The 24183-nt window shown below is 39.4% G+C and overlaps 1 protein-coding gene across 1 annotated transcript; it reads left to right on the top strand.

Annotated features, from left to right (window-relative positions):
* Nucleotides 1–392: 392 nt before the first annotated feature.
* On the top strand, nucleotides 393–16306 carry NMI (N-myc and STAT interactor). The gene is made up of 8 exons (XM_046657647.1): nucleotides 393–648; nucleotides 5974–6063; nucleotides 6855–6950; nucleotides 9271–9433; nucleotides 12349–12455; nucleotides 12543–12729; nucleotides 15031–15137; nucleotides 15891–16306. The coding sequence occupies exons 2-8, from the start codon at nucleotides 5980–5982 to the stop codon at nucleotides 16074–16076; spliced, it is 930 nt and encodes a 309-aa protein (XP_046513603.1). The 5' UTR covers nucleotides 393–648; nucleotides 5974–5979; the 3' UTR covers nucleotides 16077–16306.
* The last annotated feature ends 7877 nt before the right edge of the window (nucleotides 16307–24183 follow it).

The raw sequence follows: 24183 nt of genomic DNA, 5'->3' as shown, positions 1-24183 counted from the left end.
TTTCAAGGGACATGGGTCATAGAAGCCAACTGGCCACCACAGCTTTGCCAACCTCCTGGTCCAGAGGATGTTGCAAAAGACACACAGAAAAGTTGGTCTTGTGTTGGCTGTAAAAATTTGTAGACGAAGGCTGTGAACATCAATAAATTACAAAGAAAGTTACAACCTGAAAAGAGACTTCTGTTTTGACCTTATTTTGTTTCAATCAACTTTCCAACTGTATGCCCAGTAATATACACACACACACAAAAGAGTGTTTTTTAACACTCGTCCTGAATTAGTGTTTATGGACACTTCAGGAATACTTTTGGGATACATTCCAGCAAAACGAAAACGGAACAACCACGGTTTAAAAATCGAAAGTGAAAATAGTTATAGATTGTCCGTCATTGGAGACACCGGGTTTGGTATTCCGAGAGGTGGTGAGTTTTTCTCACTAACCACTATTTGAGCACAGTTTCTTTTTCCTTTTCTTCTTCTTCTTCTTTTTTTAAGGAACTAAGCTGTTCATCTGAGCGTCACCCACTCTGAACGGCACCTCGGATCTCCCGAGGCGCTTCTGGATAAGGCAGCACCAGCCTCGGGGACCCGGCGCCGCCCCACGAGGCTTCCGGGAAAGGCGGGCGCGCCGGGCCCCGGCTGCGGCAGGTGAGTGAGGCTCCCGTTCCCCGGCCGCCGTCCCTAATCCTAGGAGCCCCGGGCTAGAGAGGCCCTGGGTGGGTGGGGGAGGCGGATTCCGTGGTGCCAGGGACGGCGCGGGGCAGTGCCCGGCCACGAGCGCCCGACGCCGCCCCCCGCAACCCCGCGCCCCCAGCAGCCCGAGTCGCTGCGGCGACAAGACGCGGAGCGGGCGCGCCTGCCCCCGGACCCCGATGCCTTCTCTGTGCCGTCCAGGACTCTGACCCAGTCTTCTTGGTCTGTTGTGCTTCCTTCTGGAAGCTGAAACTTAAAACGGCTGTGTTTCCCCATGTTCTGGTGTCTCTCGAGATAGCTCTTAGGAAAACTGATTTTTTAAGGAGATTTACTCCTGGCAGGCGCAGGATTTGGCAGTCGTTCCTCACGTTTCAGAATATTCAGGGATTTTCTTGAAGGAGACATCCAAAGGAGAGTATTATCTTTCCCTGTCTATATAATATGCATAAGTGTTTAAAAAACTATATATGTGTACCACCATTTTATTAATTACCACCTCCTTCCTTCCTTTCTTCCCCTCATTGCCTTTCTTTTTGCTGCCAGATATGGGAAGATTCTGTTCTATCGGGCCTGGCACCACCGTGACATGAGGATATTAGGAAAAGAGGTGGTGGATGGATGGTGGTGATTTGTATTGTTTTTTTCATTCACTGTCCTAACAAATTACCACGGATTTAGTGGCTTAAAAACCACAAGTTTATTATCTTAAAATTCTGTAGGTTAGAAGTCCGACCTGGCTCCCTGGGCTGAAATCAAGGTGTGTGCAGGGCTTCTTCCTTTGTGGAGGGCCCTGGGGTGAAGCTGTTTTCTCGTCTTTTTCAACTTCTATACGCTGCCCCCCTTCCTTGGCTCAGTGGTGCCCTTTTTCAGTCTTCAAAGCCAGCAGTGTTGCATTTCTCTGACCTTTATTCTGTTGTCACATCTCACTCTGACTCTGCTCTTCTGTCTTCCTCTTTCACTTTTAAGGACCCTGGTGATTACATTTGGGCCCATGGAAAGTTCAGGATGATCTCCATATTTTAAAGATTTTATTATTTTTCCTTTTTTCTCCCCAAAGCCCTCCAGTACATAGTTGTATATTCTTAGTTGTGGGTCCTTCTAGTTGTGGCATGTGGGACGCTGCCCCAGCGTGGTTTGATGAACAGTGCCATGTCCGCGCCCAGGATTCTAACCAACAAACACTGGACCGCCTGCAGCGGAGCGCGCGAACTTAACCACTTGGCCACAGGGCCAGCCCCTGATCTCTGTGTTTTAAAGTCAGCTGATTAGCTCTTTTGCAGTGTAACATAACATACTCGCAGAATCTGGGGATTAGGAAGTGGGCATCTCTGAGAGGGTTATTGTTCTGCCTACGATCTGATTGCATAAAAGAAAGCCTATTACTGTACATCCCACTCATGCAAACAGGGACAGTATCGAGAGCTAAATATGCCAAAAAAGTTCTGGGGTGTCATGTAGTAGACCGTGTATATGAGTTAAATATATAGAGAGCCTTTATTACAAGCTCTTAAGAATACTGACTTTTAAAAAAGCAATTAAATAATGTTGCAGTTTTTGCATTCCGAAAATGTGATAAGAGGACATCATATGCATGGATGTCTTGAGCAGCACAGATACTTAAGTCAAGATGCTGCACAGGGGCTGGCCCCATGGTGGAGTGGTTGAGTTCGCGCACACCGCTTCGGTGTCCCAGGGTTTCACCAGTTCACCTGGACGCGGACATGGCACCACTCGTTGGGCCATGCTGAGGCAGTGTCCCATACGGTGCAACTAGAAGGATCTACAACTAAAATACACAACTATGTACTGGGGGGATTGGGGGAGAAAAAGCAGGAAAAAAAAAAAAAAGGATTGGCAACAGTTGTTAGCTCAGGGGCCAATCTTTAAAAAGGAAAGAAAAGATAGTGCACAATTCTATAAATATTGAGTGTTTTCAGTGTGTCTGCTTGTATTGTGTTTTGAATGGATGCAAGGAGGGGTGGACATAGTCTCTGGCCTCAAGGTGATGACCATATCTAGTCACAGGTACACAGGAAAATGACAGAGGTACACAAATAAAGCTCCTCAAAAGAGGTAAAAGAGGGAGAACTAACGTGCTTTGGGAGAATCAGAAAGGCTTCAAGAACTTGGGGAAAATTTGGGGTGGACCTTGAAGAAAAATAAGATTTCGTAAGGTGGAAATCAAGGTTGAAAAAGGAGGAAGAATGTGACGTAACGAGGGACAGGAGGGAGACGAGGGACCCTTCGAGTGTTCAGTGTGGTTAGAGGACTTAGTGTAGAATTTGTCTAAATAAGACCAGAAAATAAGTTGGAGTTAGATCGTGTAAGACCTCGATGAAGGCCGAATGCCATCGTAAGGATTCTGCAGTTGTTGATGCAATAGGGAGCTACTAATATATATATTTTGAAACCATCTCAAACTTACAGAAAAGTTACAAGTACAATACAAACGGCTTTTCATTTTCCTGAATTTTTTGGGAACAAGTTTCCAACTTCATGACCCATTACTGTGGAATTCTTGAGTATATCTTTCTTACGAAAAAGGTATTTTTCTCTACATAACCCCAAGATAGTGATCAAAATCAGGAAATTAATATCAATACATTGCTGCCATCCAATCCTTGGATCCAATTCAAATTTGCCAGTTGTCTCAATAATATCCTGTTTAACAAGAGGACCCAGTTCAGAATCATGCATTGCATTGAGCTGTGATGTCTCTTTCCTCTCCTTCTGTCTGGAACAGTTTCTCAGGCTTTCCTTGGCTTTCATGAACTTGACACTTTTGACGGGAACAAGCCAGTGTGTCTAATGTTTCCTGATTCTTCGATTCAGATTATGTATTTTTGGTGGGAATATCATAGAAGTCGTACTGTGTTCTCAGTGCAGCCTATCAGATGGCAGATGATTTGATTTATCTCATTTACTTTAATTATTTCATTATGGTGGCATCTGCCTGGCTTCTTCACTGTGAAGTTACTCATTTCCTCTTTGAAATTAATAAACACTTTGTGGGGAATATTTTGAAACTAACTAAATGATCCTTTCCTCATCAAAATTTCAATTTATTTATTTATATATTTATTTATTTATTTATGTCAGTATGGACTCATAGTTTTCTATTTTACTCAGTGGATTTAATTATTACCGTCATTATTTATTTTTACGCTTAATTTATTCCCAGATTTGGCCAGTGAAAAATTCCTTAAGCTGGATTCTCTGCCCTTTTGGCATGTCCTCATCATTCTTTGAGCATTTCCTTGCTTTCTGGCACCATAAGATACCTGTCTTATACTTTTCCAGTTCCGGTCCTGGAATCAGCCATTTCTCTGAACAGCCTTGGTTCCTTGTAGTGGAGAATGGTATTAGAAACCAATTTCTGGGTGCTAGATGTGCTCATCGCTATTGTCTTTGCTTCGGGTCCTGTCAGCAGACAGAGTTAGGGAATATATTTACAGATAGATATATATAGAATGTGTGTGTGTGTGCACGCACACACACACACACACACACACACGCAATTATATCTGTATTTATATCTCTGTATCTTTCTATCAGTTATCTATAGGAAATCATGAGATTATACCAATATTTCCAGTTCAAATCCACAGCATTCATTCTGGTTTTCTCCCTTTCCATATTTACATTACTATCCCAGGCAATGAAAAACCTGGTTCCTGTTATTGTCCAGATATTTACTTACTTGATAAATCCCCTTTTTGTACCTTTGGCCACTGGGAGCTCCAGGCTCATCTTGTGTATTTCCTGCCCCAGACATAGAACTATCCAAGGAGCCCTGGTGCCTTTTATTGGAGAATAGATTAGAAACCAAGGTCTAAGTGCTACTTGACCCCTTCTTTTTTTTGACACTGCTTGTGTTCACACTGGGTAAACTAAGACCTGACTAATTTTTTGCTAGTCTTCTATTTTATTTTTAAAGAGGAATAAATGTCTTTTCTTCTTCTCCTACAGAAATAGTGAGAATTTAACCACTGGCAATCTTGGAAGATGATATTACAGACTGGTATTAACATGTTTCTAAAAACATAAAAATAATCGTGATATTCCTTGTCTCATTTATGATCTGGGACGTCTCCATCTCAGTCAATTCCTATACAGACAAGGAATCCTGACTTTTTTCGTGCCATGGACTTTTTCCTAGTCTGGTAAAGCCTATGGACCTTTCTGAAAACAAATAAAACGTTCTTTAAATGTATAAAACAAAATACGCAGGGGCCAGCCAGGTGGCACAGCGGTTAACTGCACACGTTCCACTTTGGCGTTTTGGAGTTTGCTGGTTCAGATCCCAGGTGTGGACATGGCACCGCTTGGCGCGCCATGCTGTGGTAGGCATCCCATATATAAAGTAGAGGACGATGGGCATGGATGTTAGCTCAGGGCCAGCCTTCCTCAGCAAAAAGAGGAGGATTGGCGGCAGTAGTTAGCTCAGGGCTAATCTTCCTAAAAAAAAAGAAAAAGAAAGCATAGAATTATAAAGGAAACCAATTATACTGAAATATGATTATCAGAATATTAAAAAAGCAAACTGATTAGTAATATATATGAATATATCACAGTAGATCACAAGACTTGGTAGTGAGTTTAATAACTACCATAATTTTGAAGCAGGGTTAAACACAAATGATATTCCAGGATATCTGCAAAGGTTATAATATTTTATGAAAATACCTATGCCGTCTTGGTGATTCTTATCGCAGGTGCTGCAAACACTGTGTGGCTTGTTGGCCATCTTCATGTTTGAAGAGAATGCTAAGTTTCAAGCAGAGGTGATTAGAAGTAAAGATGTAATTTTTTTCCATCCAAATATATGGAATCAGGCGGAGGGTTTGTGAAAACTCCAGGAAAGAATTTGTGTACATATAAACGAAGGGTGTTTTGGAGGCCTTTGGGGAGTGCAATAGGGAGAATTAAACGTTTAAATCAAAACCTTTTAAAAAGGCCAGAAGACCAACATAGTAGTGTTTTAAAATGGAGCATCATGTTATGATTGAGATGTGAACTACAAAGGCATGTCAATACTCATTATTTTCTATTATTATGTTGAAAAGCAAAGAAGTTTTAGAACACTCATATATTTATAGGTGTGATAGTTATTTGAAATATAGTCTTTATTTGGATATAAGCTACATGATAATAAACACTTTGATGCTAGGAAAAAGAAGAGATGTTTCTTCTGGAAAATGGTAAAATTTGTTATTTCTTTCTTCTTGAATTTGTGAGTATACACTATTTTAAAAATATTAATTTTTTTATGATAATCAGGAAATCATGGCGGCTGATGACGATAACAGAAAACAAGTTCTTCAGGAGGATTGGCCGGATGAAAAATTTATGAAAGATGAACAAAATGAGGTAAAAAGGAAAAAAATTACTGGGTTTTATTAAAAATTAATTTATATCTGTTAGTTTTGCATGTTTTGTATGTCTTTGTCTAACATTACCTTGAATTTGGGAAGATACTAGGGTTTTCAAAATGTTTGTACTTCCACTATTCAGGTCTTACAAGAAGAATCATATTTCTCTCCTGTCTCTTACAAGGCTGACAACATTAGCTACTTTTTCCCCTTCTCCCTCGTTTCTTTGATTTTCACCTAGAAGTTAAGAGCTTTGTCAGCAAGGATCTGATCAGACCCGGAAGGGAGTGGAGGCTCCTGATAGCTTAAACCACTTACCGAAGGCCATCTATCTGGCGTGTCAAGGCAGCTGTACTGTGGGAATCATAGCAAATTTTTTAATAGTACCAGAGTAACATCTGTCCACAATTACAGTGCAATTTAAAAGTCATATTGTAGTCACAAATAGCTAGGAAAGGAATTGATAGAGCACTGAAGTAAGATTCAGAGGATCTGGGTCTCAGTTCTTGCTCTCCTATAGAAATTCCTGTGACCTTTGGTCTAGGGTGAAAGGTGGTTTCCTTGTTTGTATAATGAAGATAACAACACTTGGGAGTGGTAGGAGAATTCACAGGTGATGATGTAAGACATTCAGCAAATGTATTATTCGTGTGATCCTATTTATTCTGAGATTATCGAATATGTTTCTGTGCCTTACTCAGGGTGAGAGAAATTTAGCCTCTTTAATTCGTTTGGGAAAATGAGGTCAGGCGCTGTTTAATTTGTTAATGCTGTTTGATGTTTTTTTAGAGGTTGATTGCTGAAATTGCAAAGGAAAATATTCAGCTAAAGGAGGAGATCCAAAAGCTCGAAGCTGAGTTACAAGTGACCACCAAGAGCTCCCAGGTACTTCTTTACTTATTTTATGTATCACATTTTCAGTGGACACCATTTTTTAGCAAAAGCAATTTAATTATACAAAATTCAGTTCTAAAACGTTATGGTCATCCATGGCACCACTCTTTATAAGAGCCCCACATTGAGAACATCCCAATTGTCCCTCCAGAGTAGAATGAATGAATAAATTGGGGTGTATTCACACAATGGAATACTAAACAGCAATGAGAATGAACAGACTACAACTATATGCAACAGCGTGGGTGAATTTCACAAACACAATGTTGAGCCAAAAAAAGATAAAAGAGGGCCTACCATATGCTACCATTTAAATAAAGCACAAACGCTGTGTGTTAGAAGTTAGCATAGTGGTTACCCTTGGAGGCAGGTAGGAAGTGGAAGGGAACCCAAGAGGGCTTCTGGGGTGTTGGTCATCTTCTGTTTGTTGGTCAGGTGCTGGTCACGTGTTTGTGATCACTTTGTAAAATTTCATCCTTCTGTATACTTACAATAATGCACTTTTTAATATTTATGTATGTGTTAATACAAAAACAAAAAAAAGTTCATTATCAATCACTTTTGGGTCAAATTCTTGGTCTTCTCACTAAGTTCCTTTATTGGTCTCCTCATCCAAGTGATTTAAATGAGTTCACAGTTAAGAAAAACTGGGGGATGGCCCAGTGGTGTAGTGGTTAAGTTTGTGTGCTCTGCTTTGGCAGCCTGGGGTTCACAGGTTCAGATCCCAGGAGCGGACCTACATACCACTCATCAAGCTGTGCTGTGGCAGCATCCCACATACAAAGTGGAGGAAGATTGGCACTGATGTTAACTCAGGGCCAGCCTTTCTCAAGCAAAAAGAGGAAGATTGGCAACAGATGTTAGCTTGGGGCCAATCCTCCTCCCCAAAAAAAAATAAAAATAAAAAAAAATAAAAACAAAAAAAAACGGATGTTTATCTTCACCATTTAAGTTCTCTCCTAAATTTCCCTGTATTTGAATTACACATAACTTTCACCCCTTTTTTCTTCATAACAACTCATATTGTTAAAAAAAATACCTTCTTTAAACAATTTGAATGCTTAAAACATTGTTACTTTTTGTTTCTGAAATGGGTGGTAGCTTACTGAATATCAGGAAGTGAGGTTTCCTTTGTTTATGAGACTTAGAGAAGGTTCTGTTGAGATTCTGGTGATTTCTCAGACAGGAGCTGGAATCATTTAGTCTTACAACTCACAGGGCTTTGAGAACCCAGCCAGCTCAGCTGACCCCCTTTCCAGGGGACTGAGACTGTGGTCCAGAGAGCATGAGTGACACGTTCTCTGCCACAGTGTCCTCAGGACTAGCATTGGGTACCCTCACTCCAAAAGCTTTCGACTTCTCCAGATGCACTGGATGCTTCCACGTTACTGGGAAACACTCTCCCTTTTCTCAGACATTGCAGATTGCTTTGAAATTGGACTTATGGTAATCAGAAATTATACTTACGTTACATGTAGAGATATAGAATAAACATAAGATTAGATCAAATGACTTGTCAAATATTTCTATTCCCTTTGTGATAACACTTTCTCTGTCGGCATGTAAAATAACCAAGGAGAATAGAAATGCAAACACCTCACTCATTTGTGCATGTATGCGTAGTTGTACATGTCTGTTAATCCCAACGATTTTAAGCAGCTAAGTATAACCACTTAACTTTATCCTTCTGATTATGAATTTTGTCGATAGTGTCCCTTCACATTTTTATAAACTTAAGTTGTGGTAATGGTTAAAAAGTTGCTGGGCAGGTGTTGGAGAAGGGGGAATGTAAATTTCATAAATTTTAAATCATAGAATTCAGGAGTCTTTTTTGGATTAAATGATCTGGATTTGCTAGCAAAATAACTGTAGTATACACCTGAGTATTTTGCACCTCTTTGCGGTGAGAATAAACACTGTCTAGTGATTCCCTTGTAATATAGTCTATTATTGGCCCAGTTGTTTAAAAGGTGCTTATCCACAAAAATGGTGTAGACTTTAGAATCGAGCACCACACAACACTGACCAGTTTAAACATTGATTAGAAAAAGTGGGAGATTATATTCTTAAAATTTCATGCGTGAAATAATATTAAAAGATCAGCATCTGATTACATTGCTAAGTACTTACCTGGGAGGAAGCAATTACTAAAGATGTTAAATAAAGGTATTAATAAAGATATTACGTAAGACCACACAGTATTCTGAAATCAGTGGAGAATGAATTATTGGGCAATCACATCCCATTATCACTGGAAGGACCTAAGTTATTTCTTGTCTTGATTTTAATCAAACATTTCCGTTTGAATTAGATTAAAGAGGATATTCCTGCCACTAAGGTGAAATTCACATCTGCAGAGACTCCCAATGATGACAGCCAGCTTTTAAATGTCTCCTGTTCCTTTCAAATGAACTTGCAAGCTCATTATGAGCTAGAAAAAGGACAAGCGCTCATCACCTTTGAAAAAGAAGAAGGTATGACTCATGCTCAAGAATGTGACCATGTTACCTTTGGAAAGCACTTGGACTCTCAAAGAGCTTTCATAGAACTTTGCCTCTTGCTTTGCACTTTTTACATAACATTTCATCTCCTCCTCATAATGACACACCAAGACAGTATGATTATCCCCATCGTTCAGGTGAAAAACTGACTCTGGGATGTTACGCATCCTGAATGTGGTCACTCATTGAGAACATGATGACTCTGGGACGCTAGCCCCAGGTGCTGTGATGTCCGGTACCAGCGTCTTTCTAGTCCACCTGCTACCTCCAAGTGACAATACTAGTAATAATGTTTTCAGGTGGTAGAGCTCTATACACTTCTCAGAGAGTTCTCCCAGACATCATCTCATTCTATACTTACTCAACTCCATCAAAGCAATAGGATAGGAGAGTTACTATTTACATTTTATAGCCAAGAAAACAGATTCTTAGGTGTTTAAATAATTGATCTAAGGGCACATGCTCAGTGAATGGAAGAACCAAGGATTCAGAGACTTGGGATGGAACCTGATATTTGCTAAGCCCACCAGGGTCTAGGACCCTCTTGAAGCTGGGAACGCCTTAATGAGGAGGATCTGGCTTTGAGTGACAGCTTTGCCTCTTTGGGAGGTATGATTTGGGTTGGTTTTTTTTTTTATAAATCTTACATTTTTATGACAGGCTTTGTGGTAGTACTTACCTCGTGGGGCTGCTCTGAGTATTAAATGAGAAATGTTGGTAAAATACTTAGCATAGTGTCTGACACATAATAAACAATAAATGTTAGCTATTATATTGCTACCTGTTAGGAATTATCCAGATAAGGAAACATAAGCTTCAAGAAGATAAAGAACTTGTTTAAGGTTCATAGAGTAATAAATTGCAGAGCTGAGGGCCAAACCCCAAGCGCTCACGTACTTTCTACTGGACCAACTTTCCTCTGAGCAGGCCATCATCCTGGGCCTTTGTTCCTGTAATTGTCAAGTTGTGGGGTGGGACCAGACGGTTCCTTCACAAGCCCTTCCAGTGCTCAGATTCTGAGAATCTATGATTATAACCCACATCTTCTGATGCCTGGTTCATCACTATAGCCTGAAAATGAATGTTAAAAAGAAAGGCATTCTAGGGGCTGGCTCCATGGTCGAGTGGTTAAGTTCACGCGCTGTGCTGCGGTGGCCCAGGGTTCAGATCCTGGGCGTGGACATGGCACCGCTCATCAGGCCACGTTGAAGTGGCGTCCCACATCCCACAACTAGAAGGACCTGCGACTAAGATATACAACTATGTACGGGGGGTTTTGGGGAGATAAAGCAGAAAAAAAACATAAAAAAGGAAGATTGGCAACAGTTGTTAGCTCAGGTGCCAATCTTTAAAAAAAAAAAAAGTTAAAAAAAAAAAAAGAAAGGCATTCTAGCACGTCAGCATATGCACATACTGTTCATTCACCCAGGGTCCACACTCGTCTACACCTGCAGCTAAAAGTGGAAGAGGAGACCAAGAATCAAGTGGCAGTTAGCATTGGTAATTGGGATATAACTAAAAGATGTAAGTGGAGATTTGGGAGGTAGGAATTCTGTGCAGGAATTTTCTGGGAATGCCGGGACTAGGATCCTCTTCAGAAACGCATACATCTGCTTCCACCCTTGGCATGGCTCCAAGGTCCTGCTCTCTGGGGAGAACTTTGGGTTTCTACACAGTTAAATAGGAGTTGGCTTTTGACAATCAGAGTCACAAAAGTTGAAATACAAGTGGTCTCTCTCAGCTGTGTCGGATCACCAGATGTTGGAGGTTGGGGGGGGCATTGGAAGGGAGACAGCATCATCTGAGTATTGCTTCATTAATATTTTCTGTTATTGTTGCCTGTTGTCATTAACAAAAAAAAGTCATAATTCACGTTATAGTCATATCACGGTACGATGAGTCTGAATTCCCATATGACAACGCCCTGCCTTCTTAGCTCCGGTTTTCTCTTCTGCCAGCTGTGGTGTGATAACTGGTTCTCATAAACACATGTGAGATTTGTAAGACTTGGAGTGGGAATCTCTTGTCTTAAAAAAATTAGAGTAAGTGGCTCCAAATATTAACAACTGAAGTGTGATAAACTTTTGTGTCACACAATTTGAAATAAACACACACCCACATGCATTTTAAACTGACATATAGTTGCTGTTTGGAGTTCTAATGACTTTTGGCATAATTATATTACTGAGCCTCTCCCACTTGCATGGATAAATTGGACTTGATGGTTTTGTGATTGGTATAGCAATGCTATCAACTTTTTAATGAATGGTCTCAAGAGCATTTTAGCGAAAGTAGAATTGCTCATTAAATATGGCAAAAAAAAAAGATTCACTCTTTGATATTCAAGCCTATGTGGTCTTTAATATATAATCCTTGGGAAAGACAGAGACGAAAATGAATAGTTATTTCTGTGATACTTGCAACATATTAAGGAGGAGCAACAAATGGTAAGTAAGATTAATTGCCAGATCCGCAATTAATTGACTGATCCGCAAAAGTGTTCCCAGCTTACACAACATGGAAGAAATTTCTGGCTGTGCTTTAATGTACTAAGGGAATTCTCCGGTAATTCTGTCAACAGTGGAAAGGAAGGGTGTGTGGCTGTGCTGAAATAATTTATGAATTTTTGGAGATTATCGGGCTCTCTCTTAAGAGGTGAATCTAGAACTTGATAATTTCCATACTGTAATTTTTGTTGATGTATTTTGACTAATGTATCTTACTTTGGTGGCAAGACCATTTTCACTTGGAAATCCTAAGAAAAATTTAAAAATTAGAATCTTTAACATTAAAGAAAATTTGAAAAATTCAGGATAATTTATTCTTAAAGCAAAAGTGTAAAAATTTATTGAAATATTGGAAATTAATACTTCTGTATTATTTTTCAGTTGCCCAAAATGTGATCAAAATGAAGAAACATCATGTGCAGATAGAGGATGTAAATGTCGAGGTTATGGCCAAGCCGGTTCCATTAACATCAGGAGTCCAATTCCAGGTAACAGGGTGACCAAAGCTTTTCAGAATTCTGTTAAACATGGACACTTTTCTCATCCATCTTTCTGAATATGAAACGGTTTCCCAGGTTTGTGTAGAAGTATCTAAAGTGAAGATCAATGTTACTGAAATTCCTGATGAATTGCCTGACAATCAGATGAGAGACAAGCTAGAACTGAGCTTTTGTAAGTCCCGACACGGAGGAGGAGAGGTGGAATGCGTGGAGTACGATAAGCGGTCTGGAAGTGCTGTCATCACGTTTGTGGAAACTGGAGGTACTCACACATTTGGGAAATTAAGCAACACTCTACCATTTAATTTATGGTCTGCCATTTCTGAAAGTATTCCCTTTCTACTTCTTTTATTTGGAATTTATTAGACAGCATAATAATAGAGGATTTTTTTTTAACCTTATAAAATGGTAGAGTCCTGAAAGTAATTTCTGTGAATGCTAGTGAGAATGCTAATATTACACATAGCAAGTACATAAATCTTAGTGCATGCTCATCACATGCCAGGCGTGGAGCCAGGTGTTGTAAATGTAGTATGTCTCCTCTGACACACAGCAGGACTCCGGAGGTAGGTGTATACTCGCATTATGGATAAGGAAACTGAGGCCCAGGGAGGGTAAGTAACTTACCAAAGATCACACAGTGGGTGTGTGGCAGAGAAACTTAGAAATATGTATATAAAACGGTCTCTTCCATCCACCTATTATGACTGACAGGGTCTCTCAGGTGGAAGAATCCATTCCAGGGAGGACAAGAGGTGAATGGAAAAAACAGCTAGACAGACATCTCTTCCTCTTTTAGGCAGATTTGGACTTTTATCAGATCATCTTAGGGAGGTTTACGTTCTTATGATTAAAAATAGAATACCCTGCAGCTGCTTTTGTTAATATGTTCAAGTGATTCCCAAAGTAAAAATTTCTTCTCTAGTTAATCTAATTCTTAGGGCTTCTCCTGGGTTTGCACATAGAATAGAAATCTTTCTACACCATTAAAAAACATTGCCGATTAGGATTTTCCATAACAAAGTAATACACGCTTTTTGAAGACAATTGAAATAATAGAGAAGAGCATTAGTATAGTAAAATTGAGACATTCCTTACACTTCTCTTTCTGCGACTGTGTAGTTAGTTATGGTTAGTTGAGTGTCTATCTAGGTCTTCCTGGAATTGCTGGATCATATGGTAATTCTATGTTTAATGTTTTGAGAAACTGCTATGCTGATTCCCACAGTGGCTGTGTACCATTTTACATTCCCACCAGCAATGTACCAGGCTTTCAATTTCTGCACGTCCTCACCAGCGAGGGCCTACGCTCTTAACCACTGTACCCTGTTGCCAGTCCAAGGTGGGCTGGTGGGAGGAGAAAAAACAAAGTGATTGGATATTCTCAAGGACTCTTCCTGTTATGCAATCTTGACACATTACCTTTTTCTCCTATATTCTGCTAAAAATAAATCTTATTATTCTTCGTGTTAGAGAAACCTGATGAAATTTTGTTATTTGCTTCACTTAGATGACAGTCGACCCCTGCCCCCACTTTGGATAACATCATTATATCAGTTTACTGCAAATCATGTATTAGTTTCAGAATAACTAAGTAATTTTATATATTAATATTGTACATATTTATTTATATTATTAAATAATACTAACCATATTATTAGTTAATGCTAATATTAGTTAATAATTAATACTAACTAATCATAACTAACTACGTAGAAGCAGAAATGGAAGTTTAAGGAAATGTCTCAGTTTTTACTAAATTAATGTTCTTCTCTATTATTTCAGTACCTACTTATATTACATGGATTACTATATTACTATAGTATGTATATATATGTATATATATACACTACAGTAACTTAGTATATATGTGTGTGTATATATACATATATATACTCTAAAATATATACGTAGTATTCGAATCATAGTTTTATTTTTTTTTAAGATTTTTATTTTTCCTTTTTCTCCCAAAGCCCCCTGGTACATAGCTGTGTATATTTTTTTAGTTGTGGTTCCTTCTGGTTGTGGCATGTGGGACCCTTCTGGTTGTGGCATGTGGGACGCTACCTCAGCATGGCTTGATGAGCAGTGCCATGTCTGTGCCCAGGATTTGAACTCGTGAAACCCCGGGCTGCCAAAGCGGAGCGCTCGAACTTAACCACTCGGCCACGGGGCCAGCCCCCATAGTTTTTGTTTCTACTTCTTGAGAAACTGGGAAATACCCGTCTTGTTGGGATGGGGGGTTACTTTCTGCAGATGGTTATTGCATTTTCTGTAGCTCAAGGTCGATCTGTCTGAGGACACTGCAGCCCTGTGTGCGTTGATTGACTCTAGTGGATGGTTGAAGACAGAAGGATCTATTTAGACCTCCTTATTGTTTGGTCTTATAGTTTTCAACATGATGTACTGAGAAGTCTTTAAAGTGGACTGTAGAATTTCTTAAAAATTAATCACTCAATTCATTATTTACTCTGATATTGTTCTGTTTGAAGAAAGTTTTAACTCTGGTTAAAAACATCTATGATATAAAAAAGAAAATAACTTTTCAAAAATTTCCTTCTAGTTGCTGACGAGATTTTGAAGAAGAAAGACTATCCTCTTTATACAGATCATAGCTGCCATAGAGTTACTGTTTCTCCGTACATAGAAAAACACTTGAAAAAGTTTCAGGTAAAGTCGTCTCTTTCTTTTCATTTTGGGAACTTACTGCTTGACCCCACCCCATGAAAAATAAAGTAACAAGTCCCTGTGTTACTGTTTGAATCTTATTAGTAAGGGATATCAAAACAGTTTCTTCATCTCTGCTTGGTGCGGAATGAGTTTTGTCTTTTTAAAGAATATTTTAATGCAAAACTGTACCTTATTTAACATACGCTTTTTCAAGCTGAAATTACTCAGATGATGGCACAATCTTTGGTTTTGTTTGTGGAGACAGCCACATTTCCTCATGTGTCTACTATCATTGGACATTAAAAGTAATTCTTCCAGCTCATTTTCTCTGAACGTGTTACCTTTACTCCAAACCTGCTGTCTTTTTCTGTTGCCACTCAGGTGTTAAGTGGTACCACCATCTCTCTAGTCCAGCACCCTGAAAGCTAGAACTCATGCTTCACTCTTCATCTTACTTCACCTCCAGCATTCCTTTGGTGACTCAGTCTTGTCGCTTCCACCTCTATCTACCTCTCTCACTGGTCTTTCTATTCATAGAGTTGCCCTTCTTTTCCCTATTTGTCATAATGCCACCAGAGTCGTCTTTGTGAAACTCAGATCCGATTCTGATATTCTGCTTGAAAAATCTTCCTGAGGCTCCTTGTCTCTCTTAAGATAAAATCCAAAATATTAAGCACAGCTTATCAATGTGAAGTTTTGCAATTCAAAGTTGTTAGAAAATTTTCTACTTATCTTTTTAATTTTCCTTCTTAGGTATTTTCAGGAATATCTAAGAGGACGGTGCTTCTGACTGGAATGGAAGGCCTTGATATGATGGATGAAGAAACTGTGGAGGATTTAGTTAGCATTCACTTTCAACGGGAGAAGAATGGAGGTGGTGAAGTCGATGTGGTCAAATGTTCTCTAGGTCAACCTTACATAGCATACTTTGAAGAATAGACTCATGAGATCATAGCAAAATTGGAGCTTCTGAGCCCAAATCACTGTCACTGTTTGACAAAAATGAGTATCCTTTTCCTTAAAAAAATGAAAACTTTAATTCTTTACTATCATTTATTTTTAGATACAAAATATGTTTCCACATTTTTGAATTCTTCTTTCTTTCAAACTGTGCTGCATGTTCACAAATGCAATAAGTGCACTGAATTAAAAAGAGTTTTGTTAATAAATTATGTGGGTTGGTGCCACGTCTGTTGAAATCAAGCCTAAGTAATCCAGTTGTTCCCAGCCGTGTTGGCTCATTCTGTCATGGTCGCGTGGGCCAATTCTGTTTTGGCCCCAGGTCCACCAATATGCAGACTTGACTCAACATTTCCCAAAAGAAATGCTGTATCCAGTAGTTTGATTTCTGTAGATTTTACTGAATTTTCAAGGGCCTTCAAGAGCGATCATTTCCCACTTTGCACAGCATTTCGCTCCACAGCTCCAAAGGTATTTTTCAGAGCCTACTGTGGTCTTTTTTCTTGAACTTCATCCAGAGTGCCGGGTGTCCCCTGATTCCTTCCAAGACATCTCCTCTCCAAATAGAACTTGTAAAGACCAGAATTTTCTTTGTTTTACCCTTATAATCTAAAGAATCAGTTTAAGAGATTGAAAACCTTGGAATAAAGAAAGAGGTAAATGAAAAGCTAGTGGTTCATCACTCATCATGCCAGATGCTGGGGATGCCTGAAGGGCAAAACACAGTACCTGCCCTTTAGGGGCCTAAAATTTAGTCTTAAGAGACCCCATTTATTAGCATTCCACTGCCTTTAACTTGCAGCAACTTTAAACGGTAAAATTCAAGGGTGCTATTCAGAGAAGGTAAAATTCTCTTTGGTAAAGAGCATTTGGACCACTTTCATCCTAAGACGGTATGTTTTGCGACGAGCCAACAGAAGAATTAAATTCACATGAAAATGTTGGCAGAGATGAAATGCTTTTAAAAAAGACTCTAAACTTAAACCTATCTGATGCTGCCTGCTATCTGAAATAAACAAAGGGAAAAGCTGAAAAGAAAGCTTGGTTTGGCTTCTGATATTTTATTTTTAGGTTTTCAAGTTGTTATGCTGCCATCAGAAGTACTGTACTCATTACTCTCACATTGCTTTTCGAAATGAGAGATGGTGTCTAAAAACTGGGCAATTTGTAATAAATCTTAATAGTTACTGTTTTAGAAAAAAAAACTCTCATCAGTTGCTCTTTGGAAATAGTAAGATTATTTCAAGTTCCCCAAAATATTAAGAAGAAAAACTTAAAGAACGTTATTTAATTTTGATTGGTACAGCCTCAGTAGCACAGAGGGTGTCATTTTTAGTCTGTGGCAGACTGCCAATCAGAAAGAATTTTTTCCTATTTAGGACAAGTTTTGAAACAGTCACTTTTATTTTTTTAGGGGGTCTTCCTCAGGCAGTAAAATAGATAATTTCATTCAATTCTAAATTTTCACAATGGTTTTTGGTAAATGTTACTTATCTTAGAAAATTATACTTTTCCTTTGGGTTCGTTTTCCCCCTGTGCAATCGGGCTGGATCTCAAACATTGGCTCTCCTGCTTATTTCTAGAGTTCTAGAGATTTTACTAGATATTTCTAGTAAAATTTCTAGATATTTCTAGAGTTCTAGAGGGGGAAAGTAGACTTTGAAAATTTGCCAAAAGATACCGTATTGACTATTTAACATATTGCATATTAAGTGAAGAAGAAGCCTTAAATTGTGTGCCTAGGATGAGATAGCTTCACTTAATGTGTGAAAAGACATTGTCAATATATGTCTGGAAAAACAGATATGTGGATTCACAAGTCTTGTTGTTTGTTGATTTATCAGTCAAGACAGGCTGGGTTACGTTGTGATAACAAACAATCTCCCAAATCTCAGAGGGCTAACAAAATAACAGTTTAATTCTCACTCATGCTGGATGTCCAACACACGTTGGCAGGCGACTTTGTTTGTCCTAATCACTTAAGGCCCCATCACAAGACGTGCTTCCAGAATCATGGAGTCAGGGAAAAGTAAAGTCTGGGGAATGTTGCACCAGCAGTTAAATACTGTGACCCAGAAGTGACCTGTGTCATTTCCTCTCACATCTCATTGGCCAGAAATAGTCACATGGCCTCGTTGGAACTTAAAGGGACTAGAAAATTCTGTCTTGTGAAAATGAAGAGAACCAGAAATAGTTGAGCCAGAATAGAAATGAGTGTAGTCTGTCCTGTCCTACTGATCATCAATATTTGATCACTCTTTTTCACATACAAAACACAGTCACACTCATCCCATCTCCAAGGGAGAAAACCCAAAAATTCCACCCAATTGTGGCATCAAACTCAAAACTACTTGAACACTACGTGATTTGTGGTAGTTTCTATATCAAGTATGAATGTTATTCTTCTTTATCCAGAACCCCCCCCCCCCCCCAAATAAACAGTAGTGGACCTGGAACAAGATAACTGCAATAAACTCTCTCACATTTGGAGAGGGAAAGAATGGGAGACACATAGCAGTCACTGGGCTAAAGCCATTCTGAAATTCCATTGAGCAGAGGTGTGCTCCATTCCTCCTGAGTGTGGAATTTTGATTAGACCATGACTCCACTCCCTGGAAATTCTTCTCTTGCTCATTGTCCTCATAGCTCCAGGACATTCTTCTTTTTTTATTCTCCTTGGCTATATCTAGAAGGGACATTTGAAATATACCCTTCCTAAAGGCTGAAAAGCTTCCTCACTCAGTATACTACCTATGGTCAATGTTTGGGACCAAAGTTTTTTAAAGTTTTGACCAATCACAGTCTCTTTACTCTGGCTAGTGGCTAGTTAGCTGGTATAATTCAAAAACTTAATGGCCTTCTTAGCCATTTTATTCTGGTTGGCTTACATGTGCTAATAGCCACACCCACAGGTTTTTTCTAGACTTACTTTTTAGAGTTGCTATAATTCTGTGCTTGCTTGGCTCCATTCTTCTCTCTCTCTCCACTTAATTGTGGGTTCTTTGAGTCTATTGGGCCACTTTTAGTTTCTTTTCCCTGAGCCAGTTTGTCCAGTTGAGAGGTTTTACTGAATGCCACAACCTTAGTTGGTGTTTTTCCTCTTAGAAATCTTAATCTGTTCAGAGACTTCAACCTTGATTTGCGCATTGATTTAATCCTCACCATGAAGCAGTGTTTTACTCAGCCTTTGTTACTCAGAGGTCTTCTCAGTTTTATCATTTCAGAATGAGAAATATTATTTTCAACCCTACAAGTTCCTGTATTTCTGGACTTTCTCTATTCCCTTTCATTCCTGCTTTCAAACTGGCCAATTCTTTTCTAAGCTCATTTCTTTCTTATATTTGTCAAATGCACCCAATAATGACAGATGCTACTAATTTTGTTTTCGCACTCTTTTTTTAATAAAAACTACAAGCCATTTAGGTACATTATCTTCCTTCCAAGCTATCATGTGTGATGCTTTTACCAAATGTTTTCCTGCTACATAATATGGATCACCATCCTAATCTCTGATAACTATTTTCTGATTACCTGCCACTTGGCCCCTAAGCTAAAGCCATGTATTTTAGATTGTGCTGTGGATTGTCTTTTTTTTTCCTTTTGGCTATAGTAATACTTCACTTAAGAATACCAATTTCTGTATCAATCAGGATAGACTACCTGATACTGATGTGACAAATTGTCTCTAAATTTCAGTGACCTAAAACAACAAAAGTTTACCCCTTGCTCATGCTACACCTCCATGATGAGTCAGCAAAAAGAGTGCTCGTGGTAGACACTCAGAGACCCAGGTTCACAGCAGCCACCATCTTTACTGCTGCCTGCCATGCTGGAGAAAAAGAGCTTTGAAGGATCTTGAACTGCCAATTAAATTCTTCATCCAGAAAGGTCCCTTCCATTTACAACTCAACCAGAACTAAGTATATGGTCCCACCCAACCCAGCCATAAAGGGGCCTGAATGTCCAATCCTACTATATGCTTGGAAGGTGGAAAGCCACAACTGTACTGTGAATAACATTAATGATATCCAGTTAGTATTAACAAAGAAAAGATGCTCATTGTTGAAAAATATATAAAATATAATGAAGATAAAAAAATCACTAAAAATTCACCCCCAGAGATAATGGGAAACATTTATGTCCTCCTGCCCAGTCGTTTTTTCAGCTATATCACATTCCATCCTGTGAGCATACTCTATGTTACTTATTATCTCCCTGTTGTTGGACATTAAGGTCGTTTCCAATTTTTTTCACACTTATAAGTGTTACGATATACATAAACCCTTGTGTATCATGGTATACAAATCTTTTTCTGTAGTTCTGACCTTACTTCAAGATGATAGTTACTAGGTTGATAGGTTGAAGGATACGTGGGAGAGGAAGAAATTTTCCTCTACCCTTCTAGGTTCTTCTGGATGGTCTAAGAATTAAATTGACACAGACTAACACGAGAAAATCAAATTTATTTTTGTACCTATGGAAACCCCACATACATGAGAGGGTCAGAGACAAAAAGGTAAAATGAGGTATACATGCCATCTTGAGCTAACAAGTGGGATACGGGCCCGAGGCTTCAAAGGGCAGAAGAATAGTTCACAGGATGATCAGAAGAGCAGAAGTTCAGTAATTAGAAGTTTGCTCTGCCATACAGATAGGTCACAAAAATTTATTTCTGGTAACGATTCTTATTATGGGCAAGGCCCCCAGTTTAAATTCTTTTAAGGGAGAGGTAAAAGTTTCTCTTGAGCCTGCAAGGTCTTGATTGCCTTTAGCTCAAAATATTCCACGTGTGAGGGGCCGGGCGGTGGCGCAGCAGTTAACTTCGCATGTTCTGCTTCGGCGGCCCAGGGTTGCCGGCCCGGTTCCTGGGTGCGGACACGGTACCACTTGGCAAACCATGCTGTGGTAGGCATCCCACATATAAAGTACAGGAAGATGTGCACGGATGTTAGCTCAGGGCCAGTCTTCCTCAGCAAAAAGAGGAGGATTGGTGGCAGATGTTAGCTCAGGGCTAATCTTCCTCAAAAAAAAAATTCTATGTGCAGAAGTGGTACATCTTGGGGAGGCCTGTTTTGAACCCTGTTAGATAAAAGTTCTTTTAAGGATCTTGATACATATGGCTACAACTGCTTTCCAGAAAGGCAGGCATTGGTCTGTACTTTTAGTAACAGTGCAATAAAGGACTATCTCACAGCTCCCTCTCAGCACTGAGTATTAGTCCTTTAGAAATTATTTCCTTTTAATCCCGTTTTTAGAAATCTTCATAAGTTTATGCCACAGCTTATGAAAATAAATAATTATCAAAATACAGGTGAGCCATCCAGTAAAGGGATTTATTTATGTTTTTTGGTATCACAAATTAAAAACATTCAGGAAAGTGTTGGCCAATTTGATTGTACTTTAGCTGTGAGATAAAAAAAGTACAATGAGATGGGAGGCTTTATAACTGGGGCTACAAGAGAGTAAACATTTTCTTGGATGCAGTCTTAGTAATAAACCGCTAGAATTATTTTGGCCACATTTGGAGTGATGCTTTCTCAAAGACATTTTGGCACTGTAGGGGTGGAAAAAGTTTTCCTCAACCCTCTTAGAGTTCCTGGCTGAATCTGGAAATTAAACTGACAGACAGATTAACAGGAAAGAAGCATATCAATTTATTTAATATAAATTTCACGTGACATGGGAGCCTTCGTACGGAAATGAAGACCTGAAGAAATGGTTAAACCTGAATGTTTTCATGCTCGGGTTAGATGAAGAGTGGAGAGTCACCGAAAGCAGAAAATACTAGAAAAAAGAGTATGAGCCAAGTGTAGTAAAGTGGAGGAGACTTAGCAAGACCTGTTGGTTCAGATTCCTCTTGGTGTCCCTTTGTCCTTGGAGATAAGGACACCGAGGCACCACTTTTCTACCTTCTCTCTTCATATGTTTGTCTTTTTGGTTAAACAGAGTTATACAATATGTGGCCTTTTGTGTCTGGTTTCCCTCATTTAACATGGTGTTTTGAACTTCATCCTTCAGCATGTATCAGTATTCCCTTCCTTTTTATTGCTGAATAGTATTACATTGTATATATAGACTGCATTTTGTTTATTTTCTAAGCAACTGACGGCTATTTGGGCTATTTCCACCTCGTGCCTATTATGTAGAAGTAGTTAAGAACATTCCCGTTTAAGTCAACGTTTGGACATATGTTTGCACTTCTCCAGGGTAGTTATCTAAGAGTGAAGTTTCTGGGTCCTATGGTAAATTTATGCTTAGCTTTTTGAGAAACTGCTAAACTGTTTTAAAAGGTGGCTATAACATCTCACTTTCCTGTGAACAATGTTTGAGAGTTCTCTTTTCTCCACATTCTTGACATTTGCTGTTATCTGTCTTTTTGATTACAGTACAGCCATTTCGGTCAGTGTGGGGTGGTAGCTCACTGTGGTTTTAATTTGCATTGCTTTAATGACTAATGATGTTGAGCACATTTTCATGTGCATATTATCCATTTATGTATCTTCTTTGATAAAATGTCTATTCAACTTTTTTGTCCATTTTTTAATTGGGTTGAATTCTTACTTTTGAGTTGTAAAAGTTCTTTGTATACTCTGGATACAAATCCCTTATCAGATGTGTGGTTTGTAAAATTTTCAGGCTGTTCTTTTATTCTAGTGGGATATATCAGTCAGGGATTGCTAGGTGATACTGCTGAAAAAAATTCAGTGGCTTAAAACATCAAAGTTTTATTTCTCATTCCTGTAAATTTTGCTGTGGGGCCACGTGATTCCCTAGTGCAACGGTGTTCTCTGTGTTGCCTCAGTGATGCACGTCGGAGACTCTTATGCTGGCAATGAAATGCTTCCACCCAAATATGAGACTTGTCAATTCTCCTCACATTTCACTGGCTGAATGAATCCTGTGGCCATGTCTAACATCAAAGAGCGAGGAAGGGCAATCCCCCCATGCGCCTGCCTGAATTGAGAAGAACAAGGCATACTGGTGAGCAGTACTGATGTCTATCATGTGAGAAACAAGCAAGAAAAAATAAATATATGAAGATATTCTTAGAATGGGGTGAGTGCTATTAAGGTGGAGTAATGGGGTGCTGGAATAATGATTCACTGTGGGGGAGGGGAGGAACAAATTTAGACTGGGTGATCAGAAACAGTCTCTGAAGGGCGCATTTGAGCGGAGAGTCCATTGCCGACAAGGAGACAGCTAAGTGAAGATCAGGGAGGAACTGACCAGGCCTGGACACAGAACCAAGGCCAGGAAAAGCCCCCAGGCTGGATGGTTTGTCCACCTCATCAGAACCGGGGGAGTGAGGACAGTACTAGGGGATTTGTCAGAGAAAGCAGATCAAGGCCATTTTGGTTTCCTGGTGAGGAATATAAATTGAATTTAAAGTGCAACAGGAATATGACAAAATGTTTAAACAGAGATCAGTCCTGATTTACGTTTTAAAAATATCATATCCAGAATGAACTGTAGGGGAATAAGACAGAATGCAGACTTGATCTGGGTGGTGGAGATGGAGTTGGGGGGAGTGTGTAGTTTACGGGATGTACTGACAGAGCTATGGAAAAGAGAAATCAAGGAAGACAAGCAGGCGTCAGGAGCTTGAGCTCTCAGGTGGGTAGTGCTATTGTGTACTGAGGGGGAAGAAAGGGAGGAAGGAGAGTTCTGCTTGGTCTTGTTAAATTTCACATGTTTATTAGTCAAGTGGGCTTTTAGGTATAGGAATCTGAAGATAAAATATAAATTGGGCAATTACACATAGATCTACCTTGCTCTGTTTTAAAATATTCATAGTCTTAAGCCTTATAGATGTGTCATCGGCCATATAATAAATAGGTCTATTCATGGATTCTGGATTATTCATGCTAGCCTGGTGCTCCAGTGGTTAAGATTCTGTGCTCTCACCGCTGCCTCCTGGGTTTGTTTCTTGGTCAGGGAACCACATCACCTGTCTGAAAGCTATGCCATCAGTATTTTGAATATCAGCAGGGTCACCCGTGGTGGACAAGTTTCAGCGGAGCTTCCAGAATAAAACAGACTAGGAAGAAGGACCCAGCCAGACCCAGCAGGTTCAGCTCTGCTGAGC

The sequence above is a fragment of the Equus quagga genome, chromosome 4, assembly GCF_021613505.1.
Source record: "Equus quagga isolate Etosha38 chromosome 4, UCLA_HA_Equagga_1.0, whole genome shotgun sequence".
Classification (NCBI taxonomy): Eukaryota; Metazoa; Chordata; class Mammalia; order Perissodactyla; family Equidae; genus Equus; species Equus quagga.
The sequence above is the reverse complement of the archived record's forward strand: the minus strand, read 5'-3'. Positions and strand labels throughout refer to the sequence as shown.

What these genes read in the sequence shown, in the direction of transcription:
- NMI (XM_046657647.1), top strand. Translation starts at nt 5,980, where the DNA reads ATGGCGGCTGATGACGATAACAGAAAACAAGTTCTTCAGGAGGATTGG. An exon ending in TGACCACCAAGAGCTCCCAG is followed by an intron (nt 6,951 to 9,270) that starts GTACTTCTTTAC and finishes CGTTTGAATTAG; the next exon opens with ATTAAAGAGGATATTCCTGC. An exon ending in CATCAGGAGTCCAATTCCAG is followed by an intron (nt 12,456 to 12,542) that starts GTAACAGGGTGA and finishes ACGGTTTCCCAG; the next exon opens with GTTTGTGTAGAAGTATCTAA.